The sequence below is a fragment of the Lissotriton helveticus genome, chromosome 7, assembly GCF_964261635.1.
Source record: "Lissotriton helveticus chromosome 7, aLisHel1.1, whole genome shotgun sequence".
NCBI classification, from domain to species: Eukaryota; Metazoa; Chordata; class Amphibia; order Caudata; family Salamandridae; genus Lissotriton; species Lissotriton helveticus.
In genome coordinates, this window is record NC_136068.1 from 1306939124 (window position 1) to 1306955885 (window position 16762).

The following is a 16762-nucleotide window of genomic DNA, read 5'->3' on the forward strand; positions in this document are numbered from 1 at the left end:
ACAGAATAAACTTAAGACTAAATCATAAACCTACTACTATTTGGTATTCACAGAATGCACTTACTAGTATTTAGTATTTAAGAATACTAACTTTACGTCCGCACTCAGGCCGGAAATTCCGGCCCGGAGGCGGAGTTTCCGGCCCAGAGGTGGAGCTTCCGGCTTGGGGGCAGAGCTTGCAGCGCAGAGGGGGAGCTTCCGGCTCGGAGGTGGGGATTTAGCCATGGGTGAAATCTCCACCTCTGGGCCGCAAACTCTGCCCCCAAGCCGGAAGCTCCGCCTCCGGGCTGGAAACTCCGCCTCCGGGGCGGACGTAAAGTTAGTAGTCTTAAATCTATTTTGTGAATACCGAAAGTAGTAAGTTCATTCTGTGAATCCCGAAAGTAGTAAGTTCACTCTGTGAATCCCGCAAGTAGTAAGTGCATTCTGTGAATACCAAATAGTAGTAAGTTTAGGATTTAGGGCCAGATGTAGGTAATTCCTATTTACCGACTCCTAAATACCGACTCATACCGAATCGGTATTTAAGAGTCGGTAAATAGGAAGGAGGCAGATGTAGGTAAAAAATTACCGAATCTGTAAGAGTCGGTATTTACCGAATCTGTAAATACCGATTCGGTATTTCACATTGATTCCTATGGGCCTTGAAGCCCATAGGAATCAATGTGAAATTCCGATTCGGTATTTACAGATTCAGTAAATACCGAATCCTGCAAGGGTGCAGGGGGTGTCACTTTGACACCCTCTAGCACCCCAAGTACAGGCATGTGTGCCATGTGGCAGACATACATGCCCTGAGGGCATGTCTGTGTGTCACATGGCACAGGTGTACATGCACAGATGTGCATGCACACCTGAATTCGGTATTTTACCACCCAATAGGATTGGGTGGTAAAATACCGACTCTTAGGGGCCTGTGGCACTCTTAGGAGTGTCACCTACATATGGATTTACAGAATCGGTATATTTACCGATTCGGTAAAATACCGAAGTGGTAAATTTACCAAATCGGTAAATATACCGATTCTGTAAATTCAGACCCACCTACATCTCAAAAGCCAAATACCGGTCGGTAACGGCCGAAATCGGCCGTTACCGACCGTTATTTGGCGACCTACATCTGGCCCTTAGTCTTAAATTCAATCTGTGAATCGGGCCCGCGGTGTACGTGCCACAACAAGCAGAAAAATGCATAACAGTGACACAGTTAGCATCACAGCCAGTCCATACATTATGAAGGGAGATGTCATCATACAAAGACAACGAAGAAAGGACTATAGTGCCTAGCCTCCCTCCATTTGGTAGGAATGAGTATTATTTTATAATAGAAGATCTCTGGGTTTTGTAGCAGACCCAATACCTTATAGCATTGCAGTGGTATGTTTTGACTAGGTGCTAGGGCCTGACCAGAACAGAATAACAAAGGGCATTGTTTAGCGACCTTGCTCACAATGTTCAGACTAAACTCCAGGAACAGGCAGAGAATGAATACAGCAGACAGTTCTCATGTGAAAGGTATAAACAGAGTCTTGCTAAAATAAAGTTATGTAGTAACATGCGCAAAAGCAGCATCATGGTTGCACGAACCATGTTAACTTAGTGATGTCGACAATGTCCCTATCCGCCACGTTTTCATTAAAACTGCTGCTGCGACTGACTTTTGGCAGCAGTGGAAGGAGCTGTGGGTGACGTCACCTATAGTCGACTCCTGATAAATATTCTAGTCCCTGACAGTCCATTTTTTACAAATTAAGCCCTGGAGGCGGAGAAAGCCAAAGTGCTTGTGTTCTTTTAGAAGCAACCAACTCACACACTGTATGCATGTTGTATATGGACGCATGGTAGAAACGAAAGGCCAGTGACACTAGTTTTAACCCCTTGGCCGGGGCAGTAATTCCGCCGTGGCGCTGGGGGGTTAGGGGGCCGCGCGGCGTCACCATGCTCATGACGGAACCACTCCGTCACGAGCCACGGGCGTGCTGTACTTGTGACGGAGTGGTTCCGTCACGGCCCCGCCCGCTCATTAGAACGCCAGCGCAGGCGCGAAATCGCTGCCACGCAGGGCTGGCGGCCGCGTCGTGACGGAACCACTCCGTCATTAGCACAGAGCGTCCGTGGCTGGTGACGGAGTGGTACCATCACCAGCACACAAAGGGTTAATCAAAATGAGTATCCTTGGCCATTCGTTTCTACCATGCATTCATATACAACATGCAGACACAGAAGTGTGTGTATGCTGCAGGGACGGCTGATGTACAGGGGTGAGATGAGCATCGCCCTGCCACATGGTGGGTTCACAAAATGCGAGATGGAACACCGCGCAGGTAGCAAAAAACTATGCTGAGTGCTGGGTGAACAGAAATTAGTAAATCTGCCTTTTCTTTGAGGGGTGACGAGAAGATGGCCCTTGGTTCCGGCTTGCCTTGACTGGTGAAGATTTCTTCAAACTGGAGCCAGAAAGCAGGGCAGTGACAAAAGACTGGTAGGTGTGGTCTGTGTCTCACTGCCAGAATACAGTTTGAGTTTGGGCATTATTCCCATGGCCCAGGGAGGAGTCGGAAGCCCTCCATTCATTTTGATGGCTAGGGGCAGGGCAATCCGGTTTAGAGAATTTGGAGTGGGGGTTTGTCTGTGGCCTCTGCCTTTCCGAGACCCAGCAATAGTTATTCATTTTGAAAACGATTGGTGAGATGGGGCCTGTGGGAGGAGTAAAAATCCAGCATTTTCCAGTTCCTTCCAGGCTTGTGCCACTGTTGCCGCACTGTCTGCACTCTGAGTCTGCAGTTCAGTCACGAGGAGCCCAGCACGAGCCAAGAACACTCCATAGGTGAGTTTGTTCACTTTGTTGAACCTGTTATTTATTAGGGGCACTTAAAAATCAAGAAGAACTGACTGTTTTCAGAGTTTTTAATAAAAGGCTTGGAGAGTGCTCGACCTTTTTTAAATTAAAACGACAAGGTCTTTCCAAGGCTTTTATTCTCCAACTGCTCTGTCTTTCTTACGTGCTGTCGGAGTAGTGAAGGTAATTTAATTAAAACTAGTGTCACTGGCCTTTCATTTCTACAATGCCTCCATATACAAAATGCACCCACATCACACGCTGTGGGTGCATGTTCTATATTGACGCATGGTAGAAACGAAAGGCCAGGGGTACTAGTTTAAATTAAAATGAGTGTCCCTGCCCTTCATTTCTACTATGCCTCCATATACAAGATACACACACAGTGTGTGTGCATGTTGTAAATGGACGCATGGTAGAAAAGATGGGCTGTGCATTTCATGACAATGTAAACAAAATCATGAAATGTGGGGTATTTCGTTTCTAAGATGCCTCCATATAGAACAGTAACACTCACTTCTGAGTGTGTATGTTGTATATGTAGGCATGTTAGAAACAAATGGCCCCGCATTTCATGATTTAATTTACAATGTAAATAATATCATGTAATTAGCGGCCTTTCTTTTCTACCATGCCTCCATATACAGGATAAACACACTTATGTGTCTGCATGTTGTATATGGATGCATGGTACAAATGAAAGGCCAGGGACTTTAATTAAAACTAGGGTCCCTGGCCTTTCGTTTCTACCATGCGTCCATATACAACATGCACACAGTTTGTGAGTTGGTTGCTTCTAAAAGAACACAAGCACTTTGGCTTTCTCCACCTCCAGTGCTTAATTTGTACAAAAATGGACAGTCAGGGACTAGTATATTTATCAGGAGTTGACTGCAGGCGATTCCACCCATAGCTCCTTTCACTGCTGCCAAAAGTCAGTAGCAGCAGCAGTTTTAATTAAAACGAGTGTTACGTGGCGGATAGGGACATTGTCGACATCACTAAGTTAGCATGGCTCGTGGAAACATGATGCATGTTACTACATAACTTTATTTCAGCAAGACGCTGTTTATAACTTTCACATGAGAACTGTTTGCTGCGTTCGTTCTCTGTCTGTTCCTGGAGTTTAGTCTGAACATTGTGAGCAAGGTCGATAAATAATGCCCTTTGTTATTCTGTTCTGGTCATGCTCTAGCACCTAGCCAAAACATACCACTGCAGCTGCTGCTGGAGACTCGTACTTTGACATTATGCGGACACATGTTTAGGTGAGACACAATTGGAGAGGGACCTTCCAGAGAGAAGAGCAACACACACCTTCGATGTAGAAATCCCATCTATGAAAGAATGTATGGGGTCTGCTACAAAACCCAGAGATCTTCTATTATAAAATAATACTCATTCCTACCAAATAGAGGGAGGCTAGGCACTATATTCCTTTCTTCGTTGTTGTATGATGACATCTCCCTTCATAATGTATGGACTGGCTGTGATGCTAACTGTATTACTGTTATGCATTTTTCTGCTTGTTGTGGCACGTATACTGCATGTTAGAACATGTTAGTTAAAATAAACATTTTTTAACTATATTTGTTTCTTTGTAACACCGTGCATCAAGATTGTTATGTATAAAAGCTTAATAAATAAATTAAACAAAAAAACTATATTTGTGTCTTGGTCAAATCTTATTGTGGACAAGAGCAAGAGTGTGAGTAGAAAGGTGTGTCTTGTTACCACGATTCCCGAGAGATCTGGTAGTGTTGTGTTCTGGGTTGTCTAATCATTTGCTTCTCCGTGTTTGTTTAGGAGACCGACACTATAGCAAGTTGGTTCTGGGCTCCTGGGTACCAAGGTGGTGGGAAGACTTAGCACTTATACACCAAGGTCCCATAATCCTGCGCATAGTTCTGTGTATGTGCAGAGTCCCTGCAACAAGAGTGTCCATGGCCTTTCTACCATCCCTCCATATACAAAATACATACACGTTGTGTTTGCATGTTGTATATGGATGCAGGGTAGAATCGAAAGGTGTATGTTGTATATGGAGGCATGATTTCATTTTCTTTTCTACCAGGCCTCCGTTAACAACATATACAGTAAAGAGGCAGAGATGTGTTACAGGTGGGGAACACTTGGAAGGCCTGTTTCCGTTGGTTGGCTGTGCTTGGCTTGGGGGTCATTTTGCAAGCAGCCCAATTTGAGGACTGGGCACATTTTTTATTTTTTTCTAATGTTTTCTTCACACATGTGCTTTAAAATCCTATATTTGGATTGCCTTTTTAACAATTTGCAGCAAATATGTGGTGTAAAACCTACCATTTGAATCAATTTTTTTCAAAATGTTCTAGCAGGCGGAGAACACCTTGCACCCTCTTTTTCCAGTTCGGGTTTGCTTGCTTCGCTTGCTCACTCAGTATATTGAGGGACAACTGTGTTCGCCTCACCACTTTCAAAATCCATGAGCCGCCACTGCTGTGATTCTGGGCAAATCACTTAATCTCTCCCTGTGCCTAACAAAAATGAATATGTCCTCATGTAATGCAACTGGTGCTCGTGTAAAGCGCTCTGATACCTGATACCTTCGGGTGAAGTTTGCACAATATAAAACCCTACTAAAACAAAAAAAGATGCGCTATGCGAGGAACAAGGAATAACATGAATGCACAGTGGTAAGATATCTATTTATTTGCTTGACAGAGATGGGGATGACCCACTAGACTGGAGATATATGTGAAATTGTATGTGAGTATTTGATTAGTGTGAAACTAGCCAGGGGTCACAGAGAGCGGTACAGACTGGTGGTGAAAGGTGAAACACACTTCAAGACAGTTCACAGAGCGGAGCAGGTATTAGGCTACAGCCTTTACTCAGCTGTAGAATTAAGCATGTAGGATGAAACTTTCTAAGGTGTCATGATATAGTAGCCTTTGAAGAGATGGGTCTTCAGTTTTTTCTTGAGTTGGTATATGGTTGGGGCACTCTTGATGGTTAGGGGCAGCTGGATAGAGCTGCTGACCTTGATGCATCTTACCTGCATGGTTCCTTCATGAACCTGACTCTGCTTGTGTACAGGGGAACAAACCGCTGGGTGTAAAAATCTTTCCAGAGCTGTTCCGCATCCCCATTTACATCAAGTAGGTCACATGACTTAAGTCATCACTATATCGATAACCTAAAATCATGCAAGACAAAGATAACAGAGTGATTTCATTGGAAGGTAAACCGAAAATGGGAGAGTTATGGATGAGATCCGCGTAGACTACAGTAAAGAATCTAACTGGTGCAAGCAGAAGGCGCATAAGCGAGTTAGACAGACTTAGCACAGTAGCCAGGTTGGCAAAATGAGCTGAAAACGGACTAATATATGACACAGACTGGTCAAGCTCTACAGAGACAGGTTCATAGAGCGGGTACTCCAACAGGTGACGCTGCACAGAAGCTGATAGGTAAGTTATAACATTGATATAAAGGCACGTCATTGGGTTGCAATGTTGAAGGGAGTAGAAAAGATTAGGGGGTGTGGATACACCAAAAGAGAAGTCTTGGGGTGGAGGGGTTCAGTGTAGGATCAATGTGACCAAGTATTAGGCACTTCCACCATAGAAACATGATGGGTGGCGAGGCCTCATGGGTCACCGAATAGGACAGTGGTCTTGGGCTGCTCTGTAGACGTGCCTAACCAATGAGACACAGCTACAATCTTTAGCAAAGGAGGGAGGTGTCAGCATTGTGCACCACAGCACTGCAGAGGTCTCACTTATAGTACTGTTCCCATTCAAGGTTGGGAGGCCTCATCTCCAGATGCATGGGACCAGACTGGAGTCCATCCACAGATGGACAGACAAACTAGTGCATAATTCAACAAGAATTGGCATAGTCAATAGGTCTCACCTTTGGGACCTCATAAGTGTTTAGCCATGCAACAGTGATGTTGTTGCACCAAGAAAATTGTGCTGCATAACTAAATACTTATAAGGTCCCAAAAGCAAGACCTATTGGCTATGCCAAAGCTTGTTTATGTGAAGGTCCGCAACGTGATTTATTTTTTTAAGACTTGCACAGTGCAGCTGCTGCTAGGCAAATGGCAGCTCATCTCACCACTCGCACGGTGGGTGGCCCGGCTGTGGTATGATCCTACAATGGACCCAACCCCGCCTGCTCGCTGTGATTTAATGTGCTGCTGGCACATCACACTGGCAATTATGAGGAACCACGGCATGGGGCTTGGCTCAGCGCGCATGCACTTGCCCTTATTTTCCTTTATAGACATTAGCTCCTGCTGTGGGCCCAGGGCCGGAGGACTGGCCTCAGACTCTGGTCACGTGGATCTGGAGGCGGAGAGTCTCTGCAATTTATAACAGCAGCGCTGCAAGTACTCACCAGGCCGAGCGCAACTTTTGGAGTCGGCGCTGGCAGTGAATGTATTTTAAAATATTCAAGACATACGGTGCATCCACTGCACAGTTTATGGTCTACACCTCAGACCTGTCCTGCCAGGCCGCCCACCCTGGGGCCCAGGAGCCAAGTTATGTGCCTCACCGCCCGCCATGAATTATTTCCGAGCAGCTGGCCTTCTCAAGGCCACTGGGTGAGGGAGATTGCACTGCTCAATCCCGCCCCTGGTGTGCCTTAATGCAGTGAGGAGAACTGGGCATGTGTCTAGAGCATCACTCTTTGGAAATCGCACTGTTGCTGCTGTCCCATGCTGTTTTAAGGTGTTTAATGGCGTTGATTTGTGAAGCTCACAAACCCAGTTCTATTGCTACAATCGTGGCGACCGTGCCAAGTGTCACTATCACGTAGACCACTAATTTCAGGGTGACGTTACACCAGCAATAACGGTTGTAACTTTTATCAACACTTTTCCTGAAAAACCTCCACGTTTCAGTACTATTAATTCAATGAGGTTTGGGGAAGATTCCGCGGCCGGACGGGACCAGGGGCCACTCCCCTTGCTTCTGACCTTATTTCCACCAGACTTACCTATTCCCGTTCTTCCTTGTGGAGCTTGCGACCCTCGCCCGGTACTGACTGTTCCTGCATTTGCTGTCAGGATGCTCCTCTATCCTGCCCCGCATGCGCTCTGGTTCTTACATCTCTTCCCTCAGAGCTGTGCATTCCACCCTCCCCCCTTTGGAATATCACCCCTCGCCGAGTGACTGCACACTCATCAGATTCTCTTCCTGACCTTAGTTTTATCAGTCTTAATTGCAGATCTCTGTCTAAACACAAGAGGGACATATTTGACCTTTTAGTATCCTCAAGTCCTTCTGCCTTGTTTCTTACTGAGACTTGGCTCAATGACTGTTCTGGCCCTGACATTGCCACTGCCCTCCCTGATGAATACACCTTTGTGGGGCGTAACAGAACACTCAAAGAGGGAGGTGGCATTGCCATTATTTATAAGAGGATCTACTCCTGTAAGTGGAAAAGACCTTGTCATCCCTAATTGCGAGGCAGGTTGTTTTAAGTTACTATTATCGCCGAACTTCACACTGTCCGGTGCTCTTTTGTACCGCCCTCCCGGGGCGGCTGGCGCATGGGCAGCTGCTCTCCCTGAGCTAATTGCTCCTCTTTTGTTGGAATCCACCAATTTTCTGTTATTAGGTGACCTAAATATTCATTTTAATAACACTATGTGTCCAATGAGTACTCATCTTATTCAGGACCTTGCTGCCCTCAATTTAAGTCTCCTCAACTCCGGCCCAACTCATAATGGCGGCAACTTACTTGATACAATGTTTACCAATCTGGACACTGTAACCTGCCTACCTTCCAGACCTATCGTCTGGTCTGACCATTTCATTGTGGAGTTCCACATTAAGACTGTGCCTTGCCCCTCTGGCAATCCACACTCCCTTAGAACCAGTAGAAACTGGAAAAAGCTTAATCGGGAGCAACTTAATAACTGTTTAGAGAAGACCTTGCCTCCTCTTTTAGACATCACTACTGATGATGTGGGCACGATTGGTGCCTGGCTTACCTCTGCAATTGACTCTTGTCTCCCGGCACGTAAATGCAAACAAAACTTTCTTCACTCCCCTGCCCCCTGGTTCAACGAACAGCTAAAAATAGAGAAGTCTTGCTGCAAAAGATTGGAACGTATTTGGAGGGCTAACTACTCTCCTACAGATAAAGAAAACCATAAACTTGCACTACGTAAATACCATTCTTTATGCAACACCGCCAGGGCCAATCATGTCAACGCCACGATACTGAAAGCCCAGAATCGTCCAAAAGCTCTATTTAAAGCAGTTCAGGAACTATCTGGAATGTCATGCGCTCCCAAAGCCCCCTGCCTGGACACCACGCAATGTAATTCCTTGGCGGACTTCTTCACGGAGAAAATTGACAACATCTACGTTGGCTTTGGAGCTACACCACCTGTTTCATCCAGCCCCTCCATGCAGAGCCTAAACCAACTACCTTTTCAGGAAGACTCTGCACGGTCCTCATTTCCTCTGGTAGATAATTGGGAACTTATCTCTATGCCTTCTTTTTTGAATCTGCTGGCGGGGATCAAATCCGGTTCTCCCATGGATCCTATGCCCCCCCAGATTCTCTGTACCCTAGCCACCTCCTCACTTTATCCCATTTTGGCTCTCTTGAATGCCTCTCTCATTGAGGCTATTGTCCCTAATGTTTGGAAGCATGCGATGGTGGTCCCGCTTTTAAAAAAAGCGAATGCTGATCCCAGCAACCCAGCCAACTTTCGACCCATCTCCTTGCTCCCCTGCCTCTCGAAAGTGCTGGAGAAACATATTAACCGTCACTTAACATCTCACATCGAATCGGCGAACGCCCTTCATCCTTCCCAGTCAGGTTTTAGGGCGGGCTTCTCCACGGAGTCCACACTCCTGGGAGTCACGGAGACCGTCAGACGTCAGGTAGATGGTGGGGAGACGGTGGCACTCATCATTTTGGACTTGAGTGCCGCTTTCGACACCGTCTCCCACTCCATCCTTCTTTCTGCCCTGAAGTCGGTCGGTATCGGTGGCTCCGCACTTGCTTGGGTTTCCAATTTTCTTTCTGATCGCACTTTTCAGGTTTTCTCCCCCCTCTTCTGTGTCCTCTGTTCATAATTCCCCCCGTGGTGTTCCCCAAGGTTCTATTCTTAGTCCTTTGTTTTTTAACCTTTATGTTAGACCTCTTGCTTTTCTTGCCGAACAATCTGGGTTATCTATTTTTTCTTATGCAGATGATACTCAAATCATCTTCTCTCTTTCTTCCAATCAACATTCCCCCTCATCTTCTCTTCGTTCTGGGCTTATTGATATCGCCAATTGGATGCTGACTAACAAACTGAAAATGAACTGCGATAAAACGGAGCTGCTCCTGTTTGGGCCGGACTCCGCTCTCTGGGGCCCACAACATTGGCCTCAGCAAATGGGACCGCTGCCAGTCCCAGCAACAACAGCACGCAATCTCGGTGTCCTCTTTGACAATCAGTTATCTATGAGGCAACATGTGGTCAAAGTCTCAGCCACCTGTACTACCATCATCAGGTGGCTGAGGAAGATCACATGGATGCTTCCCTCAGACACCCAGAGGTCAGTAGTCCAGGCCTTAGTGACATCTCGGCTGGACTACGGGAATGTACTTCTACTAGGTGCCTGCAAAGAGGTCACCCGCAAGCTCCAAGTGGTCCAGAACATGGCTGCCCGATTACTATGCAATCTGCCTAGAACTGCCTCTGTCTCTGCCTCCCTGCGCAGCCTGCATTGGTTGCGCATAGAGTCTAGGTCTAAATTTAAAGCATTATGCTTCATGCATCGCATCAAAGCTGGAAAATCCCCTCACTATCTATCCTCCTTAGTCCATCTCTACTGTCCCTCCCGCACCCTCAGATCCTCAACTCAAAGTAGATTCTGTGTTCCCCGTTTCAAGCGGGCTAGAGTAGGTGGGCGCTCGTTCTCCTACTTGGCGCCCTCGCTCTGGAATTCGCTACCCGTCCCTTTGCGGTTGGAAACTAGTTATCTCAAGTTCCGCAAAGGAGTGAAGACCTGGCTGTTTTCTTTGTAACCTGTTCCTTCTCACTCCTCTGCCTCTGCTTCTCTAGCGCCGGGAAACCTTCGGGTAGCTGCGCGCTGAATAAATTCATATATAATAATAATTCTGGCATTGAGATAAAGTTCGGCATTTGTCGATTTAGCGCCAGCGAGACTTTCTGTCAAAATGAGGGCTATTGTTAGTCAACAAACACGTGTCTAGCAGAGGGAGACTTGAGTCGCCTGTACTGAAGAGATTGCACAAAAAAGAACTACTGTAACATAGCCGTTTATCCTTTGCAAGTCGATACTGTGAGTGCCTTTAAAAAAGAAAATAGCGACAACTCATGTTATGTACTATAATTAGAAATGGCCTTAGGAAATATTTAATAAATTATCATAGTGCCAACCATACTGCCATTTTCGAACACACAATTGACCATGGTGGCAAAGTTTTGGAATCCATTTTAGATTCCGAGCAATATCTGTATACTGGGGTGAAGTGGACGGAGGGCAGCAAGGTATTGCTCAGTCCATACATGACTGTGCTGTTTGCGTCAGCAGCCATGCGCTTGGTATTTCCTTTCCTCTTAGGGTCAATGCTCATTAAATAGGCGGGTGTAGTCACCTTCCAAATAAGTTCAAACTAAGAAAATCACACCTGTGGATAAGCAGAAGCCGCACTGGAGACATTAAGAGATCGCGTGGATTTCAATACAGGAATATGTAGTTTCCGGATGATGTCCAGGAGAGAGGAACACAAATGATTTATTTATCGGTCTCGATTTTTTTCCCACAATGTCCCTCTTCCTAGTTTTAAAATATTGGCGTGTATGTCCTAGTGTTACCGAAAGGGCAAGAAAGCGACTCAAAACTATGCGCACTCATTGAGAGTTGTAGTTAATGCGTGCAAGACAGTTATTTTTCTTCAGTTTTATATAGTGCAAACTCGACCCGAAGGTATTGGAGCGCTTTACATGAGCGCCAATCAGTCTCCAGCTGTAGCCCTGCCATTGAGAAACAGGAAGCGCATGGACCTCGTGCTTGAAGATGCAGAACACCACAAAACACCACAAATGTCTACAGAGGAGTGCTAGTCAATCGCGCAGTCACTTACATGATCTGATGTCACGTGTAAACCCCAGCTATCCAATCGCGCAGTCACTTACATGATCTGATGTCACGTGTAATCCCCAGTAAAAAACGCAGCATGTGCACATTTTCTGTCCATCCGTGAGCACGCTTTGGAATCCGTATTGTTTCCAGAAGGTCCTCGCATGGCGAGAGTAGCGCATGCGCGCTGCTAACACCAGGTGAGATCTAAAAAGTGCATAATTCAAAAGGTAAATCCTGAGAGGGAGGCTGGGGAATTTAATATATGCAAAATAGAACACAGTAGAAGACAACTGATCAAAATATCAAATTGGAGCAACATTAAAAAGAGACATTTTGATTGGAAGGAGGGTAAATGCAGAGCTGCACCTGATGAAGATAAAAAGGGCAAATAAGTTGAAAGCACCGAAGACGAAAACAAGGGAACAACAGTGCAGGGTACATAATGGTAAAGCTGTAGAAAAGACAGACCCAGTGGAGAAAGGGATGGGATGGGCCCCACTGTCCCCTTTATTCTGTCATATTCTTAGTGCCTACGCTTTTCTACTCTGAGAGCAAGAGTACTGCATCTCACTGCTCATAGAAACATTTACCCCCTGGTACTGTGCCAGATGCCTCCGATAACAAGAGTGGGACATCACATTGGCATCAAAATGTGTACATTCTGGCACCCACCCAAGTGGCCCTTTTGACAGCAAAGGCACTCATCCTGTGGCCAGTTCATTGCTCAGCTCTGCCTCTTGAATCAACGTGCTCCTCCATGTCTGGCATGTGTGTGTTTGGGTGTTTATGTTTACACTCTGAAATAGGTGCATACATCTGTCGGTCTATTTGAATATCTTAATTGCATCAAGAAATAAAATGCGGTACCCATCAATCTGTGCCCTTGCAGCGTGTTAGACACACAAGCATTTTATAGGTAGATGTACACGTGTGCGCGCATGTGAATAAAGATATAAATATGATCTCCCTCAGTACAATCTCGTATATTTTTCTGACCACAGGAAGTCTAATAACGGTGCGAGAAAAGGAGGTCAGAACGAGACAGAGAGTCAAAGTCAGGCCTGGTGTCTTCCCGCCAAGAAGCATCATAGACTGTCCCTGCCATTTCCGCTTGAGGAAAGATGTCTGTGCTGAGCGCCCATCCCTCCCTGAAGCCAGCCCAGCTGTGCTGCGCTGCCAACTCGCCAAGCCAACAGCGGCGACACACCCTCCCAGCCAGCGAGTTCCGCTGCCTCACGCCGGAAGACGCCATCAGCGTCTTCGAGATTGAGCAAGAAGGTAAGGCCCTGCCGTAGCATACCATAACCTCCTTTTGCGTCATCCTTTCCGTTCCTGGTCTGTCATGCCACAATGGTCAGTGCCTCCTCCCAGGAGTCTGGGCCCATCTTTGCCTCTACCACTTTGTCATCCTCTCATACTCACACCTGGGGGCATATTTATGAAAAAATCACACCTTGCAGCATGTCACCTTGCTGCACTGCGTGATAAGGAAAGAAGAGTGTGTTAAGCCTCACCTGGGAGGCGTAGCATTTGGACGGGAAACATCCATTACCGCGCGGGCATTGCATTGCAATGCCTTTACATTGCGGGTATTACAACGCAAGTCGTTACAAAGACTTGCGCTGGATGGCGCTCAAACCTAAGGAATAGTAAGATTTACTATTCCAACACCTTCCCTACTGTACGTAGACCGGTGTGGGAATAGTAAATCATACTATTCCTAAGTCCAGCGCAAGTCGTTGTAATGACTTACATTGTAAAAACGGCAATGTGACGTTGATCGCGTTGTAATGTCACATATTCCATTTGGACACATTTCCAGTAATGGTAAATATGAGAATGCACCAAAATTCATGGGTGGAAGCGTGGAAAATCCCACCCTCTACCCATGGACGTCTCCCTGGGACAGAGTAGCACAATGCAGCCATTTACTCTGCGTTGCATTACTCTAGTTTTATCAAGCCACTCAAGGCCACGCCAGATGGCCTTGTGTTGCTTGATAAATCTTACTTAAGAGTTAATAAATATTCCCCATTTTCTTTCCATTATCAAGTCACGGAGCTCCATCACACTTGTATTTCTGTACACGAGTCCCAAAGGTGACAAGTTTTTTTATACGTATCACTTCCTTGTTTGAGGTATGCTTATGTGTGACATTGCCGCATCTTGTGTGTGACATTTTGAGTGACACTTATCACCTCCCCCAACAAATGTTCATGGACTCATCCTTCATTTGTCTCTCAGTAGAAAATACAGCTCAGACCTCTGTGCCCATAAAGGTTGCACTGAACAAACCCCTTACTGACCTTATTGAGACTTCACCGCACAAAGCCCCAAATACCTCCAGCATTGAGAACTGTGGAGCATAAATACAAAGCTCTATGTGGCGCTCCTTGTGTTTTGGTAGCGCCAGGCTTCCTATTCTCTGTCCAGCCTGCTATACCCACGCCAACTCCTCAAATGTACTATCTGCATGTAACTCCAGGCAATATAAGCATCAGTAGCAGCAGGCTGTAACAGTATTAATGGTCAACATAATACATGCATAAATGGTCTTTTGCTTTACTGACCACAATACATACATTAATTTAACCAGGCTGTAATACAAAATTATAATGGCCTAAGGACCGATGTCATAGGCAAGAGACCTGCTGTCCTATAACTCTGATTGTCCCCCATCCTTCAGCAGAGGCATTACAGAGTCTCCTCCAAAAGGGGAAACAACCTTTACATAGCAGTCATTACATTGCAACATCCTTTACATCGCATGTCATTACAACGCAGCCATTACAATGCATGTCACTACAACGCATACCATTACAACGCATAGTATACCCTTACACTATCCGATACTTACCCTACTGTTGCACTCACTGGAGTTAGAATGGTAATTTTTACCCCTACACTATCCAACACTTACCCTACTGTTGCACTCACTGGAGTTAGAATAGTAATTTTTACCCCTACACCATCCAACACTTACCTTAAATGCAATGTAATGGTATGCATTGTAATGGTATGAGTTGTAAAGATTCAATGCGATGTAAGGGAATGCGTTGTAAAGGTAATTTCAAAAAATGTGATGTACTGGCATGCTACGTAAAAGAATTGTTAATATATGCGTTGTAATGTCATACATTCCTCCAAAGTGCACACCCTCCTCACTCCATCCGTAGCTTTGACCCTGCTTATAGGTGAATCATCTGCTCCTACACACTCATCTTACCCTATATTCTCATGCTATCCCCGCCTTATGATTGTTTCATCCCCTCACTCACCTCTCACACATGCCACTACTTTACCCCTGCATCCTGCCTCTACCCTTCACTCGGTCTCTCTTCACTCTTTTTCTAATCCCTCACGCAGTCTTTCATTCTGTGACAGCTTCACTCTTCGGCTACCCTTTATACCCTCAGTGTACACCTTCTTCATTATACTGCTTCAGCTCACTCTGGCCATACCCATAGTTCTTTCCTTTAATCTCTTAAGCTTGCACTTTACTCATAGTGACTCTGCCAGTACTCATCTCTCTTTATTTCCATTCTCTGTCTCAATCAATCAAGTGTCTTGTAAAGCACTGCTATTCACCTATAAGTGTCTCCAGGCATTGGTGGGGAGCGGTACGGCTTATCTGTCGAATGCGCTATGTTTTAGTCGAAGAGCCAGGTCTTGAGGTCTTTCCTGAATTGAGGCAGTGAGTGTCTGTACCCCTTATTTTTACTATCTCATTCTACCTGTCCTTTTACAAATAAATTCTCCATTTGCTACAACAATTTACTCCGACCTTCGCCCCTGAACTCATATCCTACCTCATGAAACGTCCCCTACTCACTCACTCTGCTCCTCTATTACAAGCACGCTGCGTAGATGCCCATACCCTCTCACCTGGCTGCACCTGTCACACCTCAGACTCCACATCACCACTGCACTTACACCCTCTGACTCCCAGCTCACAGTCTCCGAGCAGCCCTAGAACCAGCAGCCGAGGAGTTCTCTGTGCAGCATTAATGTTCCCACGCTGAGGTACTAGGTCACAGGAGCGTTAGACTCCTTTGCACCCAATTGGAAGCTCCTTGAACTTGGCGCTGTTGACCTGCTGCATGCGCAGCGCAGCATGCGCAGCAGCTTCCGGTGCAGAGTGCACCACAGGGTCAGTTCAGAGTCCAAGTCATGGGCATCTAGTGCCTGGATACTTTTAGGAATAATCTCGCAATGTATATGGTTTTAACGATAGTCTTTACTTAAGATAAGACTAATGGGCAACCAACTCCTGGCCGGAGAGACCATTATCTCGCCAGAGTTCTGGACCCCAGCACAGCAGCTCTAAGATGGAACAAGACTGACTGGCAATAAAAGATGCGCATGTTAGGATACATAATACATTTACAGAATATATAACACATCCCTTTTCCTTCACATTGAAACTATAATAACAACAATAGTATGTTACCTAAGTCACAGTAAAATACAACAACAGTTATTAAACTTTATACATATGCTAAAAGTTACTTAGCAAAATATGCAAACATCACAGAAGATACACAAAAAAACATATGGCATATAGTGTGCAAAAATGAAACAAACGATTAACCACTTCCTATGCGTCAGACGCGCAGGAGCCGTCCCTCGCATAATGGCCATGTGAGTCGGATGGCTCCCGCATTGGCACTGGAAATACGTCCGGTGTGGGCACCAGGGGGATTTCCTTTCCCCCCCCCAAAAGTCCCGGGAGCTGGGGAAGAGTTTCCCGAGCACCTGAGGCTGTTCCCCTAGTTTCCCTGAAATGACTATAAGCGCGGACATCGTGCAGACGTCATTT

The 16762-nt window shown here is 45.8% G+C and overlaps 2 protein-coding genes across 6 annotated transcripts in view; one reads left to right on the plus strand and one right to left on the minus strand.

Moving 5' to 3' along the window:
* The window catches only part of LOC144767371 (uncharacterized), a 270245-nt gene that overhangs the window by 164429 nt on the left and 89054 nt on the right, over positions 1–16762 (minus strand). The gene's annotated exons all lie outside the window — the stretch shown is intronic.
* Positions 1–16762, plus strand: part of LOC144767370 (serotonin N-acetyltransferase-like) — a 124231-nt gene that overhangs the window by 81502 nt on the left and 25967 nt on the right. The window contains exons 1-2 of one of the 2 annotated variants that reach the window (XM_078650834.1): positions 2720–2827; positions 12945–13221. In XM_078650834.1, coding sequence (XP_078506960.1) covers positions 13065–13221 — 157 coding nt within the window. In that variant the 5' untranslated portion in view covers positions 2720–2827; positions 12945–13064. Of the gene's footprint in view, positions 1–2719; positions 2828–12944; positions 13222–16762 lie in introns of those variants that run through there. The other variant, XM_078650835.1, reaches the window with a different exon arrangement.